Below are 27,864 nucleotides of genomic sequence, written 5' to 3'. Positions count from 1 at the left end.
AGTTTCACAGTCCTACTGGTCCATACGCCTGGTTAGTGTTCAGTTCAATCTCCTCTTTGGGTGACACCTCCTCATAAACGGGACCAGCTGGTACAGTGGGTCCTACGTTAGCTTGCTCTTTAGCTGACGGGGAGTACACATTCTTCTTACGCATGAACAAATACATTATCAAGAGTCCCATCAACAATCCAATAATTGTGAATAGAACTGCCGTGACAACCACACTGATGGAGACAGCTGCATCAAATCGACTCCCATCAGATAGGCTGGCGCAATTGTGCAGAACAGCTGTATAAGTGGTTCAAGGTGTGTATATAGAAGCATGATTACTTCAAATAATGAATACACTTGTGGAGCCGTGCAGTTCATTGGAGCTGTGTAAATAACATACTGTTAAAGTATTAATTTCCATAACAAGATGCTCTGTAGAGCATTCACCCTGTGCAATGAGCTTCATCGCACAGCAGCAAAACAGATACAATAACTTTTACCATAACCACCTTAACATTATGGGGAATGATCGTGAATCAGGAATGATCGTGAATCTATAAAGCATCGATTAGAAAACAGTGTTTTTTTCTCATCTTCGAAGATCGCCTAAAATTAATTAGCCTATTATTTTTCAACCACTGTCTCATTAGCATAAAGCAGTCTATGAAAGTGTCTAGTTCGCTCAAACAGCTTATTTTTCACAAACCGACATACACCAATCACTCTACCCTGCATGCTGCTTGCTGCGCATGCACACACAAGGTAAATATATAGCCAAGAGCTTAAACTCACGAGTTGTGGGAGTAGGTGTGGTTATAATTAGTGATGTACACTCAATAGCCTCAGGGTCTGGACTCCACATCAGTGTACCCTCACATTTCACCATCGTAACAGCAGACACATATCCAGCGTCACACTGGATGGTTACTGTGGATCCTGGCAATCTGCCTGAGACAGGTCCGAAGGCTCCATTCATGGGGTTGGTCAACACAGGACAGTTGCCTGAGAAGGATTTGACACTTTGTGTAAAAGAATATACTTACCAATCCTAAAACTGTACTCAGCGGTCGTACTGTTCCCAGCACAGTTGGTAGCCACAACACTGATAGTGTAGTCCACATTATATTGCGCAGTTACAGTGACAGAGGTGGATGTGAGGACAGTAGCAGATAGGTGGGCCGGAGGTGAGATGGATACTGTGTAGGTGAGGTCATCTCTACCACCAGTTTCAGTAGGAGAGTCCCACTGTACAGATACACTAACTTCATTGGCTGAATTGCTCAGAATGAAGTGTCTGATGGTGGACGTTGGTCCTGATAGATCTATGTAACTAGTGTATACACACAATAGACGAGACAATAACTGCAACTCACCAACCAGTCGAATCATTGAAGATCCTATAGTGGTCAGAGTAGGCACAGTACCTAAACAGGACACAGTGATCCCATTCTCTGCTGCTCTTGACAGAGTAGACGTTAAAGTAGTGTCATTGAATGCAATCAGTGTCACAGTGTAACCTGACACAGCATGGGGTACATTGAGACCAGAGGGAGAAGAGAGGATAGTGACGGGAGTTGCATCTGATAGTACCCATCTCAAGGAATCTCCAGGAGCAGTGCAGGTGAAAGTGACTGTTTCCATTGGACATGGTCTCTCCACACTCACTGAATATTGGGCTTTATGAAACATGCAGTGTTAAATGTAAGGAAATCTATAATTGAATTGTCAGTCTCACCAGTGCTGAAGCGAGCCAGAAAGCAAATCAGGAGAACTCTAATGAGCTTTATTATTTCTATTATTGTCATCTTGAATTATTTTCTTGACAGTGAGAAGGTTTCAATGTGATTGCTGATTTACACAACCTCTTTGTTTACTTCCTTTATGATAATTTATTCATAGCTTCTTTTAATTACACTTCCAGTTTTCGTAGACAATATAATCATAACAAGATGCTCATAGAGCATTCACTTCGTGCATTGAGCTTCATTGCATGCACACATGCAGCGGCAAAACGGATACAATAACTTTTTACCGTAATGACTTTTAACATTGTTATGGGGAATGATCGTGAATCTATAAAGCACCGATTATATCGATTAGAAAACAGCTGTTTTTGTCGCCTTCGAAGATCGCCTACAAGTTTATTTTTCAACCACTGTCCTATTAGCGGTTAAAGCAGTCCATGAAAGTGTTTAGTTTGCTTAAACAGCTCATTTTTGTGTACACACACACACACACACACCAATCACTCTACCCTACTGTGCTCTATATGCATGTAATTATGATGATTGATTTTTTTTGATACAACACTAGCCTCGAATCCAGGCGGATTAAAATACGCCTGGATTCGAGGCTAATACAACACATCTGCGTGGTGGTTTGCCTTCTTTAGGCTTTGCTAAAAGATTGTATGCATGCATGCTCATGGTTTTGCCCAGAGGGTGTTGCGAGATTATTATGCAGATCCGCCAATGCACTTCTGATCATTATGCTGTGCCTAGAAATATCAGTATAAGCATTGAATCATATAATTATTGGAATTTTCTTTCAAACAACATTCTTGTCTATCAGAAAGAGAATTGGCTAAAAGGGGAAAAACTCTTCAGTCTGATGCAACTGATGTTTGGGAGGTGATTGTAAGCTGCTGCTAGGCAATCAATATGTTGCACATTGAGTGCTTGAAGCTTCCTGAACATCTGTCTGAAAGATTGTGTTTACCTTAAGGTGACATATTTTCACATGTAGATTTGTTTGCGTTTTCACTGTTTAGCTCATTTGTTGGTTTAAATTCTGCTAATTTCTGCTCAAGTTGTGAAATTAATGTTATTCATAGCGTTTATATGTACTCGCAAGTAGTTTTTTAATGAGTTCATTGCATTTTCTAATTATCTGTGAGTAAACATGTTTGCGATTTTAACTCTCATTCGCAGAAATAGCAGAAATTAATACTTGCGAAAATATGTCATCTTAAGGTAACTTAATAGTATAGATGATTGTGTTTTAAGAAGCAATTATTTTACTACTGTTCATCCTCCCCCATTTCCTCAGCTCCTCTGATATTGGTCCTGGAATGGCTGTATTTGGGGAGATTCATCGTATCCATTACGATCCAGCCTACATAGACTAGCAGATGTACTCTTGTGGTTCACTGGTCCCCAGCATGAGGAGAGGATGATGTATGGACTCACACTATCACAAGCCAGGAGAGCCATGGAGAAGAGTGAGGGTGTGTGATGTGTGTGGATATGTATGGGAGGTGATCACTGCCAAAATTAGCAGTAAAAAAATGATACTGTTTTTTTACAGAGGTGTGTTTTAAAAAATGATGCTGTTTTTTTTACAGAGGGTTTTTAAAAAATGGTGCTGTTTTAAAATGATGCTGTTTTTTTTACAGAGGGTTTTAAAAAAATGGTGTTTTTTAAAATGATGCTGTTTTTTTACAGAGGGTTTTATGTTCCTTTTTGTAGAGAGGTGTAGATCTATTTTGTAGAGAGTTTGTTGTATTTCAGAGAGCAGTGCAGAACCAGAGCAACAGCAGGCATGGCAATGGGCAGACACCGTACATGCACTGAGTGAGATCTTCTTTCTTGCCTCCACTTTTAAACACATGGTGGAGGCAAAAAAGAAGGACATTCTCCACATGGCTTTGCTAAGAGAGCTAGAGATGGAAGACAAAGACACCCACGACCTTATTTTTTTAAAACTCTCTGTAAAAAAACAGCATCATTTTTTAAAACACACCTCTAAAAAAAACAGCACCATTTTTTTAAAACCCTCTGTAAAAAAAACGGCATCATTTTAAAACAGCACCATTTTTTTAAAACCCTCTGTAAAAAAACAGCATCATTTTTTTACTGCTAATTTTGGCGGTGATCACCTCCCATAGATATGCTGTGTGATTGAGGGTGTAGTGGGGTATGGGATAAAGGTATGTTGATGTTATGTAGATTAGGTGTACTGATCATGTACAAAGATGTGTGTGATAAGGGTACTTTTGTAGATGTGCATGTGGTACCATAAATGTTGTACCCCTCCCCCCCTCCCCCTTCAGTTCCATTCTCCAGCTTGAAATTCTCTCTCTCACTTCTTTTTGAGTATGTTCAAGTTTGCTCTAATATTTTCTCTCCCTTTCTCTGTCCACAGTTGCCAAGTTACTGGGTGAGAGAGTGTTCAAGAGACACCTAGCTCGAGCTGCATCTTCTATGGACTCAATAGCATAGAAACACTTTGTGTCCTTGTTTCCTATTGTAGATCTACATACTCCACATGTACCCCCCCCCTCTCCCCCCAGAGCAGTGACAATGCCCTGGTGCAGTCTGCTGGAGTGGACTGTCTCACCTCACTCTGTCAGGTGCTAGGGAGAATGATCCTCAGAGGTAGAAAATAGAACAACACAAACCAATGTGAGTCTTTGCGTAATGTCTATGGTTTACTATAATTATTATTAACATTAACTCAAAGCCCTGCTCATTAAGCTTAATTAGGCTTAGGACGACTTTACCTATGTACGTACATTCAGTCACTTCAGCCCCACTCTCTCTGTTTCTCATAATCCCTCACTCTCTCCTCCTTTCTACCCCCACAATCTCACCCCATAATGGCATTATTATTGCTTAATTAATATCCTAACTTTATGCCAGATCTTTATGTACTGATGTATTTCCGTATTTGCTGCAGGAATCTTGACAAGTCTGAAAGAACAGTATACAATGTACAATTATATAGCTTGTTGTTTTTCTTAGCAATATAATTATGTGTACATTTACTCTTTGTTTATCAGTTTAAATATGTGAACAGATGCAGCTATTGTTTGCATTGTTCTCAATTATACATATCCGATGCTGAATATAAACAATGCCATTATTATTTTATGAAAGTTGCAAAGAAAACAATTAACAATTTATATACTGAAAGCTAGGGTATAAAATGCACATAATAATATTATTATTACCGCACAAGGAGGCATAATTAATAACTGCATGCTGAGCTTGATCGATCACTTGGTTCATGAAGAAAAAACACATATACTCAATTTTCTGATTGAGAGAAAAACGACATAGGTCTATAACTTGGGCTACGCCCTCGTGGTCGGGAGGTTTACTGTCATAAACCCCTCTATAATTATAACTGTACATTAACTAATACGTAGGTTTTACATATATAAGTTATACCAGGAGCCCATGCATATAAATAAGAGATCGATCTAGAATTCTTATTTAATATGGGCTTTTGGTTATAATTATACGCTATCAAAAACACTGAGTCTATTAACAAACAAAATACCAACAGAATGATAATTATTGCAATGTAACTTGTTGAATGCTATTCATAAAGCTAGAGTGAAAGAGTTTCACAGTCCTAATGGTCCATACGCCTGGTTTGTGTTGAGTTCAATCTCCTCTTTGGGTGACACCTCCTCATAAACAGGACCAGCTGGTGCAGTGGACGCTGTGTTAGTTTGTCCTTCAGTTGCTGGGAAGTACACTGCTTTCTTACGAAAGAAAAGATACATCACCAGCAGTCCAGTGAGGAATCCAATGACTAGAGTGACAATGAAAGTGATGACCACACTGATAGCGACAGTTGCAGAAGTGGAGAACAAAGGAGCGACAGTAGAAACTGTGAGATATGACTGTATTAATTTTGGGATAGCAAACAATTACTGACCTACACACATGATTGCCTCAGGCTCAGTGCTCCAGACTCCAGTATTAGTGCAAGTAATGGTGTTGGGTCCAGTCAGTGAGAGTCCATTGTCACACTGGTAAGTCAGCACTGTTCCCTCCAACACTGTCTCGTTCAACCTCTCATACTCAACTATAGCACCATTGCAAGGCTCAGTAGGAAGAGTGCAGTTGACTATAGGGACGGTCAGAAAATGACTATGAGCACATGTTTGTATCTCAATCAGCTCAACACGAGCATCCAATAACCTGCCATTGAATACATGTACTAAGTGTGGAACAAAGGCGGTGTACATACATAATACAATTTTCATAATACAATTTTACATTGCAGAAACAACTTTTAGAAAGAAATAATTATGCCTCTAAACCAAGGCCAAGCCAACTTATTTACATGCTTCAAGGATGCTTTTGTGAAACTCCAACGCCACACACTCTAGAGGCTTATTTGTTATCACACTTACCAGTGTGGTTTGGGAAGCCTAACAATTTCCCTAAGTCTAAAAACTCCCACTCTCCCTTAATTTTTTAATGAGCTTTTTTTTGTTATCAGCCTGCCTACATGTAGAAGTTGGCTTGGCCCAACTACATTTCACCTGGCCTCTCCCTGCATAACAAGCTCCCAGGATTCTCCACCCACTCTCCGCTATCCCCCACATCAGTGCATGTGCTGGTCCTCACATCAGGGGGGAACAGTCCATCGTCACAGCGATAGATGACCTGTGAACCCAGTGAGAAGGGTGGTAGCCTTCCACTGATGTCCACACTACCTCTGGACGGTATAGCAGGAGAACCACAGGTGACTGGGGGATCTACTGCACGAGATCAACATTCCCTTTGGAGAGTTAATTCCTCATGTATGATATACCTGTAACTGGGATGCCACAGTCGAAGGTCACAGGATCAGGAGACCATCCACTACTGCCACAGGTTGAGGTTATCACTTCATTGTCTCCATTGCAAGCAAAGGTGAGCATAGATCCACCAATAGTGACCGGAGGTGTGTTGGTGATAGTAACACCGGTAGCAGTAGACGGTGTGGGGCACACAACTGTATTAAAAGTATACATGATTGTTGCATGACCATGAAATGGCTTACTCAGATCCTCAATTGAAGCTTCTTGGCTCATTCCAACACAGTTCACAGCTCTGATGGTCACATTGTAGGGAGTGTTGTAGAAGATAGTTATCTGTGCCGAGGTGGTCTCCACAGTTACTGGTGACCCGGAGAGAGATGTTGGAGAGATGGTGAGGACATACCTGGCAGACACACCACCAGTAGAGGAGGGAGGGTCCCAGTCCAGAGTGATATTAAAAGAACTGGGTTGATTTTGAGTGGCGGATACTCTTGGGTTGAGTGGAGAGGAGGGTGAATCTGTGGGTGTATTATAATTAATCACTTCTTGGATCTGGGTGTATTAATTACTTGTTCACACTGTACAAAACAAAAAACAGTCAACGCTCACCAGCCACAGTGATAGTAAGAGGACCCTCTAGTGAGCCCTCTCCCTCACACAACACCATAGTACCCTCTACAATGGAAGCCTCAGACAGTGAGGTGAGAGTAGCAGTGAGGGGTCCACTAAAGTCAGTGAGAACAGCACGGAATGCTGGATTACCTTGTGTTTCATCGGTGTTGCTGGCAGTTAGTGTAATTCTGAACATATTATTATTTTCTTGACCTTGTGGAGGAATGATGTTCCACGCTAAGACGTTACCAGGCAGAGTGCAGGTAAAGGTGACAATGTCATCAGGACAGGCCGCCACAGTGGAGGTGGATGTCAAAGTGGCTGTAATTATTAATATGTATAATCTACTACACTTGTCTATTAACTCGAATCTAGGCCCAAGTAACTAGGTCATTTTTAGAGCATTCAAGTGTAAGAGCTCTTAATGCTAGAAAAAATGACCATCTAGTCTAGCTTACCTTCCACTTGCCCATGGCAAGTTAACAATACTAGAATGACAGCAAACATTAGTCGGACCATACAATCCCTTTCTTCTTTATCTATGATTAGACTGATGCTCTTGCAGCATTCAACTTTAATTTTAGGGTTTGCTAACACTACCGGTGTCATAAAATTTTGGGCCCCCCCATGTTTAGGCCCCCATCCGGGCATAGAATTTTAAAATTTTGGGCCCCCGGGCCTAGAATGTTAACAGTCTAGGCCCCCTAGGGGGTCCAAACTGTTAACATTCGAGGCCCCCCACTGTGAGATTAGGCTCCCCTCTTCTGCTATCCTTTTCTGCACGATAGAACAAAGTCAAAGAGATAATTATAATAATATGGTAAGGTTAGCTCTATTAGTTGACAAAGCATCAAAGAGACTGCATGCATGCAAAGACTCTGTATCAAAGTAGCAAAAATGTTTGCATTATTATTCTATCATGGAATTCAAAGTGAAGGAAGATTTACCTTTCAAGTTACTCATGCTTTACCTATAAGAGTTAAATGCTTTGATGCAGCTCTGCAATGTTGGATCTGCCTGTAAGACAATCGATGTTGTTGCATAGCTATCGCCATAATTATTTGCAACTTCGTGCTTACTTTCTCAGCCAAATTTCAGGACAAAAAAGTATAAAACACACAATTTCAGTGCAAAGACAACAATTCATATCTTCCTCCATGTTTTCCTATACATAGAAGATGTAAATTGTTGTGGGGATGCTCCAATAGCATCACTGGCTCAGCTCTCAAGTAATGTGGAATCACAGATAGAAGTCAAGAGAGAAACTGTTGTATCATGGTAGAATAACAATAGCAGTTTCCTTTCAGGACAAGGGTAATCTTGGACAGTCCTGACCAATTCGGGACAGTTGGCACCTATGTGCTTCGTGCTGCATGAGGCCTGATTCATAGAATGACACGGTGCAGTGTGATGGCTGTGAGACCAGTGGTATACTACTGTACATGCATGAAATGTGTGTGTGTGAGGAGAGCTGCATTCAGTAACTGGCACTGCATAGACTGTGAAGACCATAGAAGACTGTATTGGTGTATTTTGAGAATGTACTGTCACATAATGTTACCGCTGCTGCGCTGTTAATGGGGGGCCTAAATTTTTAAGAGGGGGCCTAAAATGTTAAGTATCTCAGCGGTTATTATGATGCATCTCAAAACTTGAACAAGTACAACAACAGAAAAACTAGCTATCTATTTGCAGTCTTTACAGTGCCAGTCACTGAATGGAGCTTTCTTTATACGTGCACACTTCATGTGGTACCACCTGTCGCAGCCATCACACTGCACCATGTCGTTCCACGAGTCAGGCCTTATGCACTGGTAGCACGAAGCTACTACAGATACCCACACTATCTCACTTCGAGGGGTCTCCTGCCTTGATTTTGGGAACCTTGATAGTTTCTTCTTTTCAAAGCACCTTACCAAATGCCGTCTGAGTTTTTGCTGGTCCAGTGTCAGCGTGTTTAAAGAGTCTCCAACTAAGAGGTGGTATGCCCATGCAATAGCAAATAGGCCACAGTCATATGACTCTTGTTGTTGTTGGACAGGTGGACACTCTGCCAGTAAACCAATTGCTTGACGTTGTGGTGGACTAAGTGTGGGATGGTAGAGCTGGAGTAGTTGATTTTCTACAGATCTAGGAAATTCCTTAGTGCCTGTCTGCAGGCTGTCATACACATAGACACTGCCTTCAATACAACTTGTCAGGATCCAGTGATGACGTTCTGGCACAAACAGTATCTGCACTCCTAATATATAATAAAAAGAATTGTTTCATAATCTTGAGACAGTTTACATAACTCACCTTGAACCCTCGTGCGCTTGTCCAAATCAATTGGGCGAAAACCAAGACGAAACTGCACTTTAAGTGACGATTGCAACCCAGATGTTTTGGAGAATTGGCCACTTAAAAGTATCATTGCAGCATCCACATGCTTGTCAGACAGCATGCCTGTTGGGGCGAGTAGTATCTCTCTGTCATGTGCCGTGAGAGAGAGCTCATTGACCCACTGTACTTCGGTCTATGATAAGGTAAGAATAGTACAGTAAAGGTACAGTAACAGACAAAAGATAATTGATTGAGACACAACACTCACCTTCTTGAAAACATCCTTAGTCTTACATTTGTTTGACTTAGGGTCTCTCTTTGGTGGCTGTGGGTCGTCTTTCTTTGGTGGCTGTTGGTCGTCTTTCTTTGGTGGCTGTTGGTCGTCTTTCTCTGGTGGCTGTGGGTCGTCTCTCTCTGGTGGCCGATCGCCTTCTGGTGGCTGTTGGTCGTCTCTCTCTCTGGTGGCCGATCGCCTTCTGGTGGCTGTTGGTCGTCTCTCTCTGGTGGCTGTTGGTCGTCTCTCTCTGGTGGCCGATCGCCTTCTGGTGGCTGTTGGTCGTCTCTCTCTGGTGGCTGTTGGTCGTCTTTCTCTGGTGGCCGATCGCCTTCTGGTGGCTGTTGGTCGTCTCTCTCTGGTGGCTGTTGGTCGTCTTTCTCTGGTGGCCGATCGCCTTCTGGTGGCTGTTTATTGTCTCTAGACAAGCTCCTTTCATTAAACAACTTCAGCCGACAGACATTCGCCTTCTTCTTGAGTATTTGACCAGAAAGGTTTTTTAGCTCATATAAGCCCTTACCTATATACATAATTATAATATATATAATTATATATATAGTGCATGTGAATTCATTTTAGCTGTATATAACATACAGGCTGTATAGATATAACTATTATATCACTATATAATAATAACTTACCTAAATCTCGGTTGATGAAATATGGACCTAGCCATCTTGAGTCCAGTTTTCCTCCCTTCTCTGCTTTTGAGCAGTATTCTCCAGCAAAACTTTCATACCTACGCTAAGTGTGCTGACTTGCTGGTGTTTTCTGTCATACGTTTCTTTTTGTTTGCCTTGTGCTGACTTGATGTTGGCTTCAGCTGTTGTGAACACTTCTTCACGGCTCTTCAAAAGATGCTCAATAACTTCTTCTGGGGTTCTTTCTTCAGGCTGACCGGGCAGTAGCTCACTATCAATCGGCAAACGCATCTCAGCTTGGAAGAGCATGAAGTAAGGAGAATGCTTAATCGATGCCTGACGCGATGCCCTATACCCCATGAGAATCGTGTTGATCTTCTCGTCCCAGTTATCTTGGTTGTCATTCACAGTCTTAGCCAAACACCTAGAAAGAGTCTGGTTAAACCGCTCAGTTAATCCATTTGTCTGAGGGTGGTAAGCGCTAGTGATTCTATGCTGGGTGTTGGTTTTCTGGTACAACTGGGCTGAGAGTGAGTTGACGAATTCCCGACCCTGGTCAGTGATGATGACTTCTGCACAGCCCATTCTGCACATAACCTATTAAGAGAGATTGATTTGCTGTAAATGATGTGCATAATAATTATTGCTATAGTGCACTTACAGAATAAAGGAATTTAGCTACTCCATGTGCTGTCTTGTCTGGTAGTGGGGCTGCTTCCGCCCACTTGCTGAAATAGTCGGTGAGCGTTATGACATACTTGTTGCCCCTGGGTGTCTCTGTCAGAGGGCCAATCAAATCCATCCCAACTGTATGCCAAACCTTTGGTGTCACTGGTATTGGGTGGAGAGTTGATGCTGGTTTTAGTAGTCTAGGATTGGTACACTGGCACTTGGTATATGTTTTCACCTATAAGAAATAAGTAGATCATGCAAATACACTAAAAGCAATAATATATAGTAAAGTCCGGCTTCACTTACATATTCTTTGACTTCATTTGTTTGACCAGGCCAATAATACTTGGCTGTGATCATGTCCAATGTTCTGTTGACTCCCATATGACTTGGATCATGGATTGCTCCTATAATCCTTTTCCTCTGCTCCTTGTCTTCCACAACAAGCCTCTTCTCATCACCTTTTTTGAAAATGTAATACTGCATGTAACAGTATGTAGACACAAATATATAGCGATAACTATAATTATGTACAATATCTAGGTAATTTATGGCAACTGTCTCTTACGGGTAGATCCAACATAGTACAATTCTCCATCCATTGCATCAAAGCATTTAACTCTCCGCCTCAGGGAACGCTTGTCTTCTTTACTAAAGGATGAAGGGTACTCATTCCTGCTTATGAAAGCATGGATAACTTCAAAGGTAAATCTTCCTTCATCACTTTTGGATTCCATAGTAGATTTAGTAACATGCCTGCTAACATATTTGCTACTTTTATACACTCTCTGACAGGATCTGAGGTGAGGGTTCACAGATAACTAATAGCTAGAAGTCATAGTGTCATAGCACTCCCTTTGCTTTGTCCATTAGTATCATGCTTGAATGAAAGAGCTTGCCATCAATAGAATCATGTCAGGGAACACTCCAAAACAATCAGCTATAAGAAGCCATCATCTATGATTAAAAGAAGTTATATCCAGGACCATGCATGTACCACAGCAGAAGAGCCCGAGGCCTCATTTACAATGTATATACGTATAAAGTGGACCGTACATGCATGCTACATGCAACAAAGGCCAGCTATTGAGAAGCCTGGCCAAAATCTCATCCGCCCTGTGTTCGACTGTGGGAAGGAGCAGCTCAGTTAATGTGCATGTGACGCTCATTCAAGTCCAAAATGATCTTGTTGTTGCCAAACCAGTTCAAGATACGACAAATGAAGATTTTGATGAGCTCGAGCATTCTTCCTCATTAGTATTCACACCTGAGTTTGCCAATGTGGTCAATGTCGATGGATTGAGAATTAAAGACGGCAAGGTGTTTGTTATTTGGAAGTGGCAGGTGCTACATCCACAAGACAAGACGGTAATAATAGTGAGGGGAATCACTGTTTGTTTTTGGCTAACGGAACCCCGGACTATTCAGACGCAGAGTCTGAAACAGTCACACACCATACCTTTCAAGGTGATCGGATGTAACTATATCCAGAAGTACTCTGAAAAGCAAGTGTACTTATTGACGAAGGTGTCCCTGTACGTATATATAGAAGTACAAGTTGAACCTGACAATCCTGTGACTCCAAATGCAATTGCGTTGTAGACGGTTCCTTTGGATACGTAGTGAAGGAAGCACAGGATGCTGTGTACGATGCCCTCATAAAGAATGACATTACTGTTGTAACATTCATGTGGGTTAAATATATCAGTGACTGGTATATACCGTGTGGGCCCAGGGTTTTTTTGCTAACATAATAACGAAAGGTGTATGGCCATCAAATTAATGTTGAAGTACACATTAAGTACTGTTGTCGCCTAACCTAATTTTGCATTGGTCGATTTCGCATTAATTTAATTGTATAACACTCGCACGACTATAAACAATCATGTTCTAATAGCATTGTTCACCGCTCATGTCATTTTTTGTTGTACATTTCTATTGAAATTCGACCAAGTGCAGCAATAACATGCATCATAATTATACACGTATTAATAGCTGTTAGCCATGAATATAATGCTCATGATTATCAATGTCCAATTTATAAACAGTTGTGGTCAGTTATATTGCAGTAACTTGTGAGGGAGGAGGAGGATGATCAACTGGCACATTGTAGTATATATTCGCACGTACATCAAATGAAGGCATTTGATAAAACAGTAATAATTGATGGCAACGAGGGATCCATTCGTTTGGGAGAACTTTCCTCCAATTTTACTTGACGATGTGAAGTGTAAAATGTGCCCACCATATCTCTGAAGAAGCATTCCACATCTCACATATTCAGTTGTGGAAGCTCTTGAATGCTTGATATCTCCTCAGTGCAAGTGAGAGAGATCTTTAATAATAGCAGTTCACTCCTGTGTACCTATGGTTAGGCTCTTGAATCAGCCGCCCTTCTTAAGGTCTCTCCCCCCTCAGGTAGGAAGGGCGGCTAATTTATGAGACTGGCATGCAATTAACACAACGGCAATTAGAGACCTGATTAGCAAAGGTTAAGTGCTTCGCGCCTCCTCTGAGCTAGAATAGCCATCCATTGATTTCTTTATATTGCACCCCTGAGCCATGCGGTTGTCAGCCACTTAAGATTAAACAATATTCATACTCTGTCTCAAGTACCCAGTTGTTCCGCCAAGATTCCGGAAGTACTATACAGTGGTTTGCACAATAGTTGTCCAGAGCAAATTAAGGCAATACAGTCAATAGTAAAACCACAGTTATCTTTATAAGGTAGTCAGCTATGAATATCATAATAATTATGCTATTGTATACTTATAAATGTAAATATCTTATGATTGGAACATTTCTAAGACAATATGCTGATACCATTGTGTATGTAAATATTAATGGTGGTTTTGTGGTGATTAATAGAACAGTAAAATTGTTATAGTGGGTAATCGGGTAGGGAGAGAAAAGACCAACGATTTCCGGCTTTTGGTGTGGGATTTTGTTGCTCTGTAACTACAGTGCCCAGAATAACAAGTAAGGACTCCTTACAGAGTAAGGATTGATACAATAATTATAACTCAAATACTTGTATGAAGAAAAGTCAGCCACCTAGAGTAGCATGCATGATGATATTCATAGCTGAGTACCTTAAAAGGATTATTGTGGTTTTACTATGCCTTATTTGCTCTGGACAACTGTTATGCAAACCACTGTATTATACCGTATAGCGCGAAATTTTCGAGGGGCTTAATTTTCGTGGATTTCGTGGGTTAGCAATCCTACACGAAAATTAAGTCCACGAAAATCGTTCTTTACATGTACCTGCTATAACGTGCAAGATTTAAAGGCGTGGCTTCCGGAAAGCAGTCATTCCGCGAACATTGTGCAACGAAAATACTTTTAGAGGCCAATCCACGAAATATAAGTGCCTCGAAAATTTCGCGCTATACGGTAAGTACACAAATTTATTTGCAACGGAAGTTCAACTTCCGCTATCAAAATGAAGCTAATACTAAAAGTAATTAAATATTCACACACTTATATTCTACGAAGTATTGTACATACACTCACGAACGAGCTCAGGCACGTAGAACTGTTCCTAGTCTACATGCATACACGAGAATAGTTGTTAAGCTTTTATAAGTTTGGCTCCACGAGCTCAAATAGCACTCTATGTCATATGATAGTACTCCTCTAGAACAAGTGACAAAAAATTTTGCTAACAAAGTGAAGCTACGTGATGGGTATCAACAAAATTTGTAAGCTTTGAGCATTACTTTGCAAAAACATTTTGCTTGTACCCAGCTTTGAAGCAAAAATTATGAGCTTGCAAAACTTGACCACAATTTCCATGTCAAACCAACGGAGTCCCACAAGATGGAGTGCACCACACAGACTATGGCACATCATAGACATTCCAGGTTTGTTGTGTCACACAATAATGATATAAAAAATTAATACAAACATTTGTAAAATAGTGTCTAGCTAGTAAGCGAAAAACTAGAAGGCAGCTTTCTTTTGGGGAAGTCAGTGACAGTGTTGCAGGCAACGGAGTATGTGAGTTGTGCCATGGCGTCAGTGGGAATATGAGTAGTCCAAGCAACTGGCGAAGTGAGCCAGCACGTACCCTTGCAGCCTCCTTGAACATTGATTTCACTCGTCAGGTTTGTCCTAAATGTAGAAAAGATATAACACGCTGTTTAGGGGATGATACATACGCACCACGATGGGACAAACCTAACAAAAAAAGCATATGTAGTGTATTGGAATGTACAGATGCTATACTAGCGTCACTCGGTAAACCCAAAGATCTCATAGAAGATGCATTTCGACGCGCTAAAGTGGATGTGACTACATATCCTTTTTTAGCAAAATAGGAAAAACAACATTTTTACGATATTTTTACCAGAACACTAAGTTTATATCTTCAGGATTGGAAAGCTCGACCCCAGGCACCCTAGCAAATGTAAGACTTTCAAATCAAGAGTACGAATTGGGTTTTTTAGCATTTGTACGTCTGGTGGGAACAGCTTACTTTAAACAACATGCAACAGGATTTGACACTAACTCACCAGCTACATATTACCATTCATTGTCTGAACAAAATTTAACAGTTAAAGAACAACACTCTATTTGGCTAGACAATATAAGGCAAAATATCTGGGGCAGGGTCAAATTTGAAAACGAGATGATACCATCTGATGATGCACTTTTGCTTCATTGGAAGTGATCGTGTTGGGTTCTACACATGTGGCAACAATCTGATCAACCCATTATGACATTAGAGCCATTAGAAAACTACGGTTGGAGTATCACAGACAATGAGCTCACCATTAAATGGGATACTGCCACCAACGTACAGGCTGTCTGTGATCGAGTCGACTCACTCCTTAAAGGATGCAAGTGTTTGACAGGTTGTTTGACTGGACAGTGTGGCTGCAAGAAAAGGGGGAAGCATTGTTCAATTGGCTGTGAGTGTTTAAATTGTGGTAATAACATAGCAGGGTCAAAACAGAAGGAAACTCACATTATATCTCTGGAAGAAGATGTGGAGGCAGGCAGATTGACAGACAGAGAAGGGGAAGACATCGTCGACTGGGTGTTCGGACAAAATACAGGGAGTGACAGTCAAACCAGTCAGTCCGAATCAGAGCCTGAGTTAGACTAAGATTAAATTGTTATGTTTAAGATATTGTTTGTTATGCTTAAAATATTGTTTATGTTTTTACTTGTACTCAAATTGTGTGTGGCTTTACTAGGCATGCTAAAACAAGTGACAAAAAATTTTGGTAACAACGAATCTGTTCCTTACTTAGCATACACTGTAGCTAAAGGCTTGTACAACAGCTACCAGCTAAAACTGGCTTGTACTCGCTCACCGTTATTCCATAAGCGCCGTCTCAGTAAAAATTCCAGGGGGGCTGGTGGTAGCTTTTTGTAACAAAAACAGTGCAACCTCTTTCAAAAATAAGAGGCATGGCATTATTTAAGGCTTGGTGGTTGCTACAACACCTATGCAGCCAGTATCAGACGTTATAGCTTGAGTTATAGGACTGTATCTTCAGCTATTGCCACTAACCTACACACTATCAAGCGGAGCTTCTTTGTGATTTTGTTGCTGTTGATGACGTCACGGTTGCAAATATATTCACGTGAGCTGTCAGATGGCGGAGCAACTGTACCAGTGGAACAAAACTGCTACGTGTACTGATACCCAACCCAGAGCGAAGCGTTGGTTGGACTCCGCCCGACTAGGGCACAGTGGGGGGCCTAGAATGTTAACATTTTGGACCCCCTGGGGGGCCTAAACTGTTACATTCTAGGCCCGGGGGGCCCAAAATTTTATGACACCGGCAAATAGGCGAGCCAAAACCCGGGCCGGGACAATAGGCGGGGCACAATCTTTTTTTTTTTTTTTTTTTTTAAGCCGAAACGAGTACAATGTAGGTAAGGTAAAAATGGGTAGACAGATATAAATCGAAATCTAAGTAAGGTAAAGATATGAAGAACAAACTAGCATATACAGTAGACTCTCGTTAATCCGGTCACCCTTGGGACCTAGACTCGCAAGCCACTCCCTTTTCTCTGATTGGACGGGGGCGGGAGAAAAGGGACTGGTGACTCTGGGACACATTTTGTGTCTCTACCAGAATTTGGGTAGAGATTATTCATTGATTTTTCCACGTGATCCAAAAATTGCGTGAGGTTAAGTAGAATTGCGTAGCCTGCAAAAGTGATCGCGGGCTTCTTAGCTACAGTTTAAGAATGGATGCTAGTGCTAGAAAAGAGAAGATGATGGAGTAATAACATCATCAGGCATTCAGCTAGGATATAGTCATCTAAGACACCAGCAGAGATTAGCTTGTTTTAGTTTTACGTGATGAGAACTGGCAGCCGAAAGTCATTGGTTGCCTAAAGCTTTTAATAACCTGTACAATACAAGACAGGTAATGGCAGACGGCAGCAGTTGAATTGAGAGTAGTCAGACTTGTACAAGCTGTCTTAAATCGCTGCCACTCCTCGGTTCAAAGAAGGACTGCCAAGATTTCTACGTTCATCATCTGTTCCATGCTAATCCACAAGTTGTGGCACAACAGACACTGGTACAAGGATCTAAAGGCTGGCTAGATAGATCTGTATACTTGTCTTCTGTGTGTCTTTAGCTTTTGACGCATCAGAATAAATGGATAATTTGCACGTGACATTAATATTTAATAGCATTCCTGATTTACACAAGCTGTAGCCCAGAGTTAGTCTCGAATACCCGCCTCAACCTAAAAGCTTGAGTCTGGTCAAACTCACATTGAGGTTTGGTTCAAGTGTGTCCAGGAATTTCTTGGACATTTAATTGACCACAAGTGGGTGTGACACATGAATAAAATTATAGTCTACATGAATATCATTATAGCTAACCGCCATGGCAGCATGGATTGTTACTAGTAGAAAGAATTAGCCCCTGACAGAAGGCGACGTAGGAAAATTCATGGAGAAAGTTGTAAGGATGTGATACTAGAACTCTCCAGACTAGCAACAGGACCTTTGGAACACCTTGTCGAAATTAACAGCCTAAATGCTCATTTATGTGAATGTGACCGTGGACCATGGTTTCATGGCCCTCTAGCTCTGTGCAATGATGGCTTCAAGCTCAGTGTTTTTCTCGTAGGCTTTCAACTCCTAGCCTTAATTGATACACTGTCTGATATAGCCGGCCCTCTGTGTATGTTCTGTCCCTAACATGCGGTGGCTTGTGGCTTTATCACTATGCTTGTGGGCGTGTAGCCCACTTGACTTTGCTGACTGTGCAGAACAAAGTTCATATGTGAGTTTGACCAGACTCAAGCTTTTAGGTTGAGGCGGGTATTCGAGACTAGCCCAGAGTCACCAGTCCCTTTTCTCCCGCCCCCGTCCAATCAGAGAAAAGGGAGTGGCTTGCGAGTCTACCTTGGGACCATGCAGCTTGGCCGGAATAGCGAGGTGGCTGCATCTCAGAAAATAGCCGCGGCTTAAAAACGACCTTACCTCGAATCTAATGACTACTTTTGCGGTTCTTGTCTCGAGGATAATGTAAGATAATGAATCATTCTGTTCTCTATTTAAGTGTAATTCAATTTTTATTTGCTAAACCACACCCAAAACGTCATATCCGGCCGTAATATACGTATAAAATTACATTGAAAACCTTGTTTGGGACAGACAGCACTGGCCGGTAAACGGAATAGCGAGGTGGCCGTACTTCAGGTCGAGTTTTGTGCAGAAAACATATAGCTAGCATTCCGTGCCAAACCAAATGGCCGGTATATCGAGGTGGCCGCATTTCAGAGAGCCGGAATAGCGAGAGTCTACTGTTAGGTATGCCCATCAAGCACAGGTGATAGTCATTATAGTAAGTTTAGGTACAATTTTTTTTTTTTTTTTTTAAGCCTTTATGGCGAAACGAGTAGGTAAGGTAAGTACAAACGGGTAGACAGATATAAATCGAAATCTAAGTAAGGTAAAGGTATGAAGAACAAACTAGCATATAGTAAGTTTAGGTATGCCCATCAAGCACAGGTGATAGAGTTGGTGACCTGTAAATGAGCATAGAAGCATTCCCTCGCCAAAGGGCTATGCTGACTCTCTCAAAGAGGTGTTTAATGGTGACTGAGTGTCGGTCCGCACCTGAGCGGAGACAAATTGACCGGCCGATATCACGGATGGTTGAGATGAAGTCCTCTGCTAAGCCTCCCAGGGTTTCGGCCACAAGGGGAATGCATGTCATACCCACAGACCTGCAGCTGGGGAGATTGGAAGCCAGCTTACGCTGGACCCCCACTTGGAGAGCGTGGCCCTGGGTCCTTGCGGCCTCAGACAGTGTGAGAGAGTGTGAGAGACTGGAGAGGAGAAATGACATGGACGTCAAGAGCCGCTGGATGACCATTGATCCAGTTGGGGAGGAGGACGTCTGCAGGGCGAGAAGCGGAGTCTGGAACAAGCCCTGGAGTTTCTCTTGAGGGGCCCAGAGTAGCAGACTGAGCCGCTTTAAAAACAACGTCACGGACGGCGTTGTGACGGCTGATACGGTCACTGTTGCCTCCACATCCCACCTGGTGGTCACCAAGGGAGTCAGCAACACCATGACACTCAGGGCAGGTGAACTGGTCATTGTGCAGCGGGACCCCTAGCCAGTAACACAGGCATGAGCGAAACTCACGATCTTGGAGGTGAAGCCCGAGTGAGGGAGAAGGGATTACGTTCAGCCAGTCGTGAGCGTGAGGGAGACCAGTGGAGATCGAGGGCCAGTGCTCGTGACCTAGTGGTGGGGGGCGAGGCTAACAGGCTCTTCAGAACGGATTCATCAATAGCAGCAGAGAGGGCTCCCTGTCTGAGGGGAATGTCGATGTCGTTCAGAGTCTGCCAGTCAGGACGAGCAGAGGAGGAGGCAATGGCTGACACTGTTTCATCTAAGAAGATCGAGGGGGGAGGAGGGTGACCTAGGTGTCCTTCAACCAAGGGTGCCGAGCGAAGAGAGGAGTCCATGCAGATATGCAGCAGGGGCATGAAGTGGGGCACTACGCAGCCCAAGCCCTCCTTTACTACAAGGGAGGGATGCCTTCTGCCACGACCAGTCCGATAGAGGTCCTCCCAGGATACTCTCAAGATTGATCAGCCTCAGCAGGAATATAGAGGAGAGACTTGGCTTTATTTAAGTGGAGGCCAATTCTCGGACCTTCTCTTTCAATGATCTCGAGAGCAGACAAGAGGTCGTTGGGCGAACCGATTAGGGTGCCATCGTCCAAATACCACGCATTAAGGGCCAGGCCTGGGACTTCAGATTGAATGCAATCAATAATGGGTTGGAGTGTGAGGGCAAAACCGAGGGGGCCTAAAGGATCCCCTTGTTGAACTCCGCTGCAGCTGAGTAGGGAGTGGCTTCCCAGAAGAAGGTTGGGCTGGCTGGAGTAGCAGGCTTCTACCCAGGGGGAGAGAGAGGGGATGTGCTTGCGGAACTCCTGAAACATGCTTCCCCGATCAATGCTATTGAATGCATTAGAAAAATCCACAAGGAGAGTCCAGCACCCGTCGCTGGGGCTTGAGGAGAAGTGGCTGGATACTGCGTGGATAATTGCTTCGCAGCCCCCTTTTACTCCAACGCCCAGCTGGTTTGGGAGAAAGTGGGGAAGAGCAGTGGGTCGGGTCGAGAAAACGAGGCATTTCGAAGTGAGCCGACGAAGAGACTCACCGATGGCAATTGGGCGTAATCCTCCACATTTCTTCTTAATAGCGATTAGAGTTGCCCCACAGAGATGAGGTATGATGGAGGGTGGAGCACGGCCAGAAGCTAGCAGGTTTACCAGGCTGGTTAGAGAGAAGAGCAGTCTATTCCCGTGATCTGGTGACGGGCAAAGAACAGCCTCACGGAGGTGGCTAGTAAAGTCTCGCCTCAAACGTTGGGACGATGGGGACTGCCTAGGCCTCTGGACTGAAGCAGTGGAGAGCAGTCAAACTCAAGCCTCTCGTCGCAAACAGCCGACGAACCTCCGTAACCAAAATGCCAAAAGGGCTTTACATGCCGCTCAGAACGGCCAATACAGAAAAGCCATGAAGGCTCTTACTTCAGAGGGAGCAGCCCCAGCAGACGAAACGGTCCTGAAAGACATGCTAAGCAAGTACCCCCAGGTTCCTCCTCCTGGGACTCCCCCTGGCCCTACCCCATCACCAATCAAATTAACGGAGTCAATTGTCTCGAAAAGAGTTAAGTCATTCCCCCCTGGCTCAGCCCCGGGCCCCTCTGGTCTCCGTCCAAGGCGATGGCCAGAAGCAGGGCTTGCTAGGACGCACTTGGCTAGCATAGTAAGTTTCAGCCAGAGGGAACAGTCAGTTGGGTTGGCAACAGTGGATGAGAGAGAGGTACTCAGAGAAGCAGCACAGGAGTCTCGGGCCCCTTTGGGGACGTGATGGAGAGTGGGAATGTGGGTACTGAGGACCTTATCCAGAGTGGGGAGCTGAGAATCAGGAAGAGAGCCCGGTGTGTGAGATCTGATGGGATCATGATCCGAGATTGAGTTTTGGGGAGGACCAGAGGAAGAGGACGATGTGCCTTGAGGTAGAGTGTTATGGCATCTCCCCAGGGAGACAATGAGAGCATGGGGAGTCAGATCTGACACAGGCACATCTCAGGCACTTAGCAGAACCATTGCACCGGCAACAACGAGCAGTGGCCGGAGCATGAGAGGCCATAAGAGAGGGCAGCTGGCCGGACAAAAAAAAAAAATAAAAAAAATAAAACAGCTAAACAGCTTCTTACTCTACGTTCTTCTAGTACCAATCAAATCACATTAACATTAAGGGAGTGATCACCAATACCACACAACTACACTACACTAAATTTAATTGAAAATATAAATGAAAATATAAATAAATGAAAATATAAAAGTCAGCACCTCAAAGCCTCAAAGCCTTCCTTCCAAGCCGGCAGCACAGCGATGGAGATGGAGATGGGAGTGATGTGTGGTAGCAGGTAGCAGGTAGCAGGTAGCAAGACTTAGTTCCTCGTGCTGGTAGACTTGTTGACTCAGAGCGCGCATGCGCATTACATCCACAGCATAAATCTCGATTTGCGCATGTGCACAAGGCAACTCTAGCTGGGACACAATCCGAGCCAGGATAATAACTGAGCCAACAAGCGAGCCAGTAACTGAGCCAATAAGTGAGCCACATGGCGGGCCATTTCCTAGGACACAATCTAGGGCACATGTGCTTAATATAAACCAGAAGAGTTGCTGATTTTTTCATAGAAATTATTCCGCCAAAGTGCTTCCAAGTTCTATAATTTAGAGGACTGTTGTATAAAAAAGGAATGCATTAAATGGCGTTTAAACGTATTGGTTAAACGGAGTTAATCAGGGAGACTCCTCATACCCCAAAGATTTCCACATAATCCTGCGCATGCGTACCGCTGTGTAATAATGGCCACAGGCACAATTTTAGTGCGCAGGCGCGGTTACCGGGAGTGACAACATTACTTTCGCATTTTTGCAAAACACCTCTACATGCAGAGGTGTAGGGTGTTACAAAAAGAGCTTAGTATTGCACACATTCAGCTCAGCGGTCATGCATGCACTATATATAGCAAGTGAGCAAATAGTAGCAGTGAGTGTTTCTGGCATTTTCAGCAAAAAGGCGATCAGAGTATTTGTATATTTCGGCAGTGCAAATAATATACAGCTATAGCTGCATAGGTGGAATCTCAAATGCATGGAGGACATTGGCACTGCAGTCCGCTTCATGTATTAATTCCATTGCAGGCACGATTGCGGGACTAGGGGTGCTACCCCCTTTGCACACAGTCGCATCATTGCTGCCATCTGGTGCCGGGACACAAGGCATGTGCATCCAACCATCAGTCCCACCTCATATCTCAACCAGCTTCAGCAATACCCAATACATCGACAATATGGCGAGCAGCTGAGGCTCAGAGTAACTATCTACCCCAACAGTCTATCAGTCACGAGGGATTGGTAGCAAGTTTATACCTCGGTGATGGGGTTGTGCCCGTACCTGAAAAGCTAATGAAAAAAATATGGTCTTTGGAATACATCGAAATGAACCAGCTACTACCCGAGGCTTGGGTGCAAGATAGCTATTCAGAATCATCGTCACATTGTTGCCACAATGCAAGTGCGAGCAAGCCTAAGAAGGGAGTTTCTTCTATATTCTCGTGGATACAGTGCTACAGCACTCTGGTGAGCATACTCGCTCACAAATTCCCGTCTAAGGTGCCTCAATTGATGGCCTACCAATCCATCATTGTAAGATGCTACACGGATTACGAAGGAGACGGTTGGTTGGCATATGACAGAGCATATCGGCGGAAAGCGGCATACGAAAAGTGCCTGGACTGGTCGAAGTTAAATGTTGCATTTTATCAATTCTGCCTCGCAGGCAATGCAAAGAGGAACGCGGTTTGCAGAATTTGTTTGAGACACGACCACCAGACAGCCGACTGCAATGAAGCAGATAAAAACTACCTGAGGTCAGGGTATCCCACACCCGATGTGGGATTCAGCAGACCGGTAAATTCAGGGGTGGAGATTTGCAGGCTCTACAATGCAATCGGCGAATCCAAGTGTAAGTATAAAGAATGCAGATTCGCGCATTTATGCAAATTCTGCAAAAAGCCACATCCAGCCTCAAAGTGCCAAGGATCGGGAAAGCCTGCAAAACGTAGTAGGCCATTCTAGAGAGACAAACAAGCAAAAAACTGAGAACTCAACGAACTATACTACTATATATACATATCTGAGTGTGCTTAGTCATTAATAATTATTATGCTATAATTATTATTACTCATCTCAGCTGTTTATGCTTATCAGATTGCTCATGGGCCGCTTGCTTTAAATGCACATGTGGTGAACAGCATTTTGTATTATTATGTGCATGCAATGTCACATTTGCAGCATGCTTGCAGGAAGTCTGTATCCATCAAGGTGGCTCTAAATCAGTTGTTCAGTTTATTTTTGTCTACCCTTGTGGTATGACCTTGAGAGCATTCAGTAGTGATACTGTTTGTTCTCACACTTCCTGACAATGGCTTTCTTATTTGCTTGCTGCAGGCTATCAATACACAGCTGATTTAGTCGCCCTGGAGCAATTCAGGCAGTCTGAGCATACTGTTGTGACATCAGCAGAGCTGAGTCGAATTGTCACACCACTAAATGCCGAGGCCTGGAAAGCCTGTTTACTGAACCATCCGGATAGGTTGTTTGCTTATTACATCAGCAATGGTGTTCGATGCGGTTTTCGTTTGGGCTACAATCGAGAGTCTAACGTAATCTCGGCAAAATCAAACATGATCTCAGCTGCTGCACACCCCTCAATTGTAGCAGATTATATTGCAAAAGAGCTTGTTAAGGGTCGTACCATTCCTTGGCACTCATTACCGACTCAAGTCAGTCGATTTGGGGTAATACTGAAAAAGCATCAGCCAGGCGAATGGCGGTTGATTGTTGATCTCTCAGCACCAGAGGGCAAAAGTGTAAACGACGGTATTCAAAAACAACTTTGCTCGCTGCAATATATAAAAGTCACTGACGTTGCAGCTCAGGTTTATAAGGCCGGCAAAGGAGCATTAATGGCAAAAATGGATGTTAAAAGTGCGTTTAGAACAATTCCAGTGCATCCAGATGATCGGCTACTACTCGGCACTTTTTGGGAACGACAATATTACGTGGATACAGTCCTTCCTTTTGGCCTCTGATCGGCTCCCAAGATATTCAATGCAGTGGCTGATGCTCTGCAGTGGATCGTGAAGCAAAACGGTGTCACGTACCTTGAGCATTACTTGGATGACTTTATAACAATTGGGGGAGAAGATACGGAGGAGTGTGCAGACAATTTGTCAATGCTGCTGCAGATGTGTGCCACTCTGGGCATTCAGGTAGCACCCGAAAAGACAGTCACTCCTACGCCATTTATTACATTCTTAGGCATTGAGATAGACTCGATTGCCCAGCAACTTCGCCTCCCGGCAGAGAAAATGGCACGAATATTAAAGATGCTACGTTCGTGGTCTAGCAAAAAGAATGCAACGAAAAAAAAAAAGATCTCCAGTCTTTGGCTGGTACACTGGAGGACGCAGCTCGTATCATAAAGCCAGGAAAGGCATTTTTGAGGCGTATCTACACGGCTGTAGGGGGTTTATCCAAGCCTCATCATCACGTACGTCTAAACGAGGCAGTTCGATCCGATTTAGCTTGGTAGTTAGCATTTATGGAGAAATGGAATGGCATCACCCTGTTCTCTACCTGTTGCACAACAATTCCGTCGGCGATTGTTACGTCGGATGCTTCGGGTTCCTGGGGCTGTGGTGCATATATCAGGCATCACTGGTTTCAGATCCCATGGGCTCTATATGAAAGTTATGCCGCTGAAAATATCGCAACCAAAGAAATGCTCCCCATTATAGTTGCAGCAGCTTTGTGGGGTAGTTGTTGGCAAGGGGACAAGGTCCTCTTTCGGTGTGACAATATGGCAGTAGTCGCAGCATTTTCAAAACGTTTTTGCAAGGACAGACAGATGATGCATTTGCTCCGTTGTTTGCATTTTTTCGAAGCTTACTACAGGTTCAATCTTATTTCTGAACATATTTGTGGTATCGATAATGATTTAGCTGATGATCTGTCACGTGACAATCTCTCTGCTTTCTTACAGAAGTCCAACCTCTCGGTAACAGCGGTATCGGCAATACCTTTCGAGTTGTTAGAAATGTTGATGGGCTCCAGGCCAGATTGGATGTCACAACATTGGAGGCGGATGTTCAACGCTACTTTGAACAAGGTTTAGCTCAGTCCACCCAAAAAACTTACAAAAGTGGAATTAAAAAGTTTTGTGAGTTTTGTGCTAGGTTACCCCCTCAGTTTGTGTCACTCCCTATTACTCAATCTATGCTTTGCTTATATGTATCATATTTAGCTCGCAGTGGTCTATCATATTCCACTATCAATTCTTACCTCTCGGCATTGCGTCACCTGCATATCCTTCATAATTTTCCCGAACCTCAGCAAGTGGCTTGGCAAAAATTCATGCTAGTCAAGAGAGGCATTAGAAAAGAGAAAGCAATCTCTCACCCCCAAAAACCTAGGCTGCCTATTACCCCAGACATTTTGAGGCAGATAAAAGCACTATGGTCTGTTGAACCAATACAACCAGATACAGTCATGCTTTGGGCTGCGAGCTGTTTGTGCTTTTTCGGTTTCTTCAGGTTGGGAGAAATTACTTGCTCGTCTGCCAATGCAGTCAATCACAAGGACCTGCTCCTTGCTGATCTGGCAGTTGATAGCCATGCTGGCCCGACCTACATCTCTGTCACCTTGAAGCAGTCCAAGACAGACCAATTCCAGAGAGGTGCGCTTGTGATAATTGGCAGAACAGATGACGATTTATGCCCTGTAGCAGCCCTCTTACAATACATTGCGATTCGAGGTACACATTCAGGCCCCTTGTTTATTTACGCCGATGGGAAGTTCCTGACAAAACAGAGCTTTGTTCCACGCATCAGGGAAGCCTTATCGGCACTCGGCTTGAATAATACTCACTACGCTGGCCACAGTTTTCGTATCGGGGCAGCTTCAACCGCTGCCAAAGCGAATATTGAAGATTCAATGATAAAAACGTTAGGAAGATGGGAAAGCAGTGCCTTCCTGACGCACATTCGTACTCCACCAGCTCTGATAGCAAGGATGGCAAAAACACTATCATCCCCTACCACAGACTAGATCTAAGTCATGTTTTATTTATTCATTTAATCACACTTATTTTTGTTGGAGGAATGGTACCGTATTCACGGTACGGTGGACTCACGTTGTCTATAATGATTAGATTTACACAACTTTGGCATTCCTTATCACAAAAAGACGTTATTGACCGACTGAGTTAGCTAATGCTTAACATGCTAGCAGTGCGATTCTCAGTCAGTCAGGGTAGTGTGACGTTTAACTAGCCTCGAGGCTCAGCCGATTTAAAATAAGTCGTGACTCGAGGCTAGGCTTTTATGCCTTGCATGATGTTGTGTATTTGAGTCTAGTGCTCAGCTTTCCTCCAATACTCTTCAAGCTTAGCCCTAGAGGGCGGGCAATCAAGCTAAACCAGCACATTCAACAGGATGTAGACCGTAGATTAATGATGTGCAATGAAGACTGGCTAGAACTTGGAAGTGCCTAACTAGGCTACACTGCCGAAAACATTCATTGAGTTATATAGCGATCTTTACCCACCAATTTTCTCAGCCTGTTCAGAAAGTTCTATAGCGATCTTTACCCACTATTAAACCATGAATTTTAAAAGGAAATCTTCTTATTTCTCTCAGCAGGCCAAACAGTGTTGTATTGTGCTCAGGAGGAACATTATGAGACTCTCTTTGCTATTAAAACTCTGCTCATGTTATTGTTATAGTCGCAGTACTGTTAAATTGAGAATAAAACAGTAACAAATTTTCTCTTCTCTTGATTTAATTGTGTACCAGGAAATGGCCCGCCATGTGTCTCACTTCTTGGCTCAGGCCCGCCATGTGTCTCTGCTTCTGAGCAAAATTTGACCCCCCCCTGAAAAATAACGTTTTAAACTGATGGACACTAAAAACTAGGCTTAAAGTAGTCTGCAAGAGAAGTTTGGATAAATCCAACTAGTGACCTTAATTAGCTAAGGTCAAGTGGTTCCAGCCTCCTCTGGGTGGCTAGCATTCTAAATAAAGCACAATTACCACCATTGTTATTGTACTCTGATCTGATCTGGACTAGACTGCAGCTAGCTAGCCTTACCGGTAAAGACAGACCATAGACAGTATAGTAGACTACTAGTACTTTATATGGAATCTAAAGAAAATCAAGAGA

The 27,864-nt window shown here is 43.2% G+C and overlaps 3 protein-coding genes and 2 long non-coding RNA genes across 8 annotated transcripts; all 5 read right to left on the bottom strand.

Moving 5' to 3' along the window:
- Positions 1-4: 4 nt before the first annotated feature.
- On the bottom strand, positions 5-1,832 carry LOC135349109 (uncharacterized). 2 transcript variants are annotated; one of them, XM_064547604.1, is made up of 5 exons: positions 1,727-1,832; positions 1,365-1,667; positions 1,035-1,313; positions 784-993; positions 5-288 (listed from the first exon to the last, which is right to left on the bottom strand). In XM_064547604.1, exons 1-5 carry the CDS (start codon positions 1,794-1,796, stop codon positions 5-7), a joined length of 1,146 nt encoding a protein of 381 aa, XP_064403674.1. In that variant the 5' UTR covers positions 1,797-1,832. The 2 variants fall into 2 exon arrangements, with proteins under 2 accessions (XP_064403674.1, XP_064403666.1); XM_064547596.1 differs by having other exon boundaries at positions 1,035-1,667.
- A 3,393-nt stretch (positions 1,833-5,225) lies between these two features.
- Positions 5,226-7,723, bottom strand: LOC135347818 (uncharacterized). 2 transcript variants are annotated; one of them, XM_064545898.1, is made up of 7 exons: positions 7,603-7,723; positions 7,142-7,465; positions 6,775-7,050; positions 6,544-6,726; positions 6,272-6,490; positions 5,659-5,850; positions 5,226-5,610 (listed from the first exon to the last, which is right to left on the bottom strand). In XM_064545898.1, exons 1-7 carry the CDS (start codon positions 7,661-7,663, stop codon positions 5,342-5,344), a joined length of 1,524 nt encoding a protein of 507 aa, XP_064401968.1. In that variant the 5' UTR covers positions 7,664-7,723; the 3' UTR covers positions 5,226-5,341. The 2 variants fall into 2 exon arrangements, with proteins under 2 accessions (XP_064401968.1, XP_064401978.1); XM_064545908.1 differs by having other exon boundaries at positions 6,272-6,487.
- Positions 7,724-8,829: 1,106 nt separating this feature from the next.
- On the bottom strand, positions 8,830-9,861 carry LOC135352065 (uncharacterized). The gene is made up of 3 exons (XM_064551223.1): positions 9,735-9,861; positions 9,443-9,659; positions 8,830-9,386 (listed from the first exon to the last, which is right to left on the bottom strand). Exons 2-3 carry the CDS (start codon positions 9,585-9,587, stop codon positions 8,830-8,832), a joined length of 702 nt encoding a protein of 233 aa, XP_064407293.1. The 5' UTR covers positions 9,588-9,659; positions 9,735-9,861.
- Positions 9,862-10,079: 218 nt separating this feature from the next.
- Positions 10,080-11,750, bottom strand: LOC135347814 (uncharacterized). The gene is made up of 4 exons (XR_010398555.1): positions 11,622-11,750; positions 11,043-11,514; positions 10,382-10,978; positions 10,080-10,260 (listed from the first exon to the last, which is right to left on the bottom strand). It is a non-coding gene; the product is annotated as an uncharacterized LOC135347814 (long non-coding RNA).
- Positions 11,751-14,448: 2,698 nt separating this feature from the next.
- LOC135347808 (uncharacterized) lies at positions 14,449-16,657 on the bottom strand. Of its 2 annotated transcripts, none has more exons than XR_010398554.1 (4): positions 16,378-16,657; positions 16,026-16,162; positions 15,830-15,967; positions 14,449-15,169 (listed from the first exon to the last, which is right to left on the bottom strand). It is a non-coding gene; the product is annotated as an uncharacterized LOC135347808 (long non-coding RNA). The 2 variants fall into 2 exon arrangements; XR_010398553.1 differs by having other exon boundaries at positions 15,830-15,934; positions 16,378-16,654.
- Positions 16,658-27,864: the final 11,207 nt, after the last annotated feature.

Source organism: Halichondria panicea, chromosome 1 (genome assembly GCF_963675165.1).
Source record: "Halichondria panicea chromosome 1, odHalPani1.1, whole genome shotgun sequence".
Lineage (NCBI taxonomy): Eukaryota > Metazoa > Porifera > Demospongiae > Suberitida > Halichondriidae > Halichondria > Halichondria panicea.
This window is presented reverse-complemented; position numbering and strand designations above follow the sequence as displayed.

Coding starts and splice junctions, on each gene's coding strand:
- LOC135349109 (XM_064547596.1), bottom strand. CDS start 1,796: ATGACAATAATAGAAATAATAAAGCTCATTAGAGTTCTCCTGATTTGC. Junction 1,668..1,726: donor TCTGGCTCGCTTCAGCACTG/GTGAGACTGACA, acceptor TGTTTCATAAAG/CCCAATATTCAGTGAGTGTG. Junction 289..783: donor CACACCTACTCCCACAACTC/GTGAGTTTAAGC, acceptor CCACTTATACAG/CTGTTCTGCACAATTGCGCC.
- LOC135347818 (XM_064545898.1), bottom strand. CDS start 7,663: ATGGTCCGACTAATGTTTGCTGTCATTCTAGTATTGTTAACTTGCCAT. Junction 7,466..7,602: donor TTGCCATGGGCAAGTGGAAG/GTAAGCTAGACT, acceptor TAATAATTACAG/CCACTTTGACATCCACCTCC. Junction 6,491..6,543: donor CTGTGGCATCCCAGTTACAG/GTATATCATACA, acceptor GATCTCGTGCAG/TAGATCCCCCAGTCACCTGT.
- LOC135352065 (XM_064551223.1), bottom strand. CDS start 9,587: ATGCTGTCTGACAAGCATGTGGATGCTGCAATGATACTTTTAAGTGGC. Junction 9,387..9,442: donor CAAGCGCACGAGGGTTCAAG/GTGAGTTATGTA, acceptor ATTATATATTAG/GAGTGCAGATACTGTTTGTG.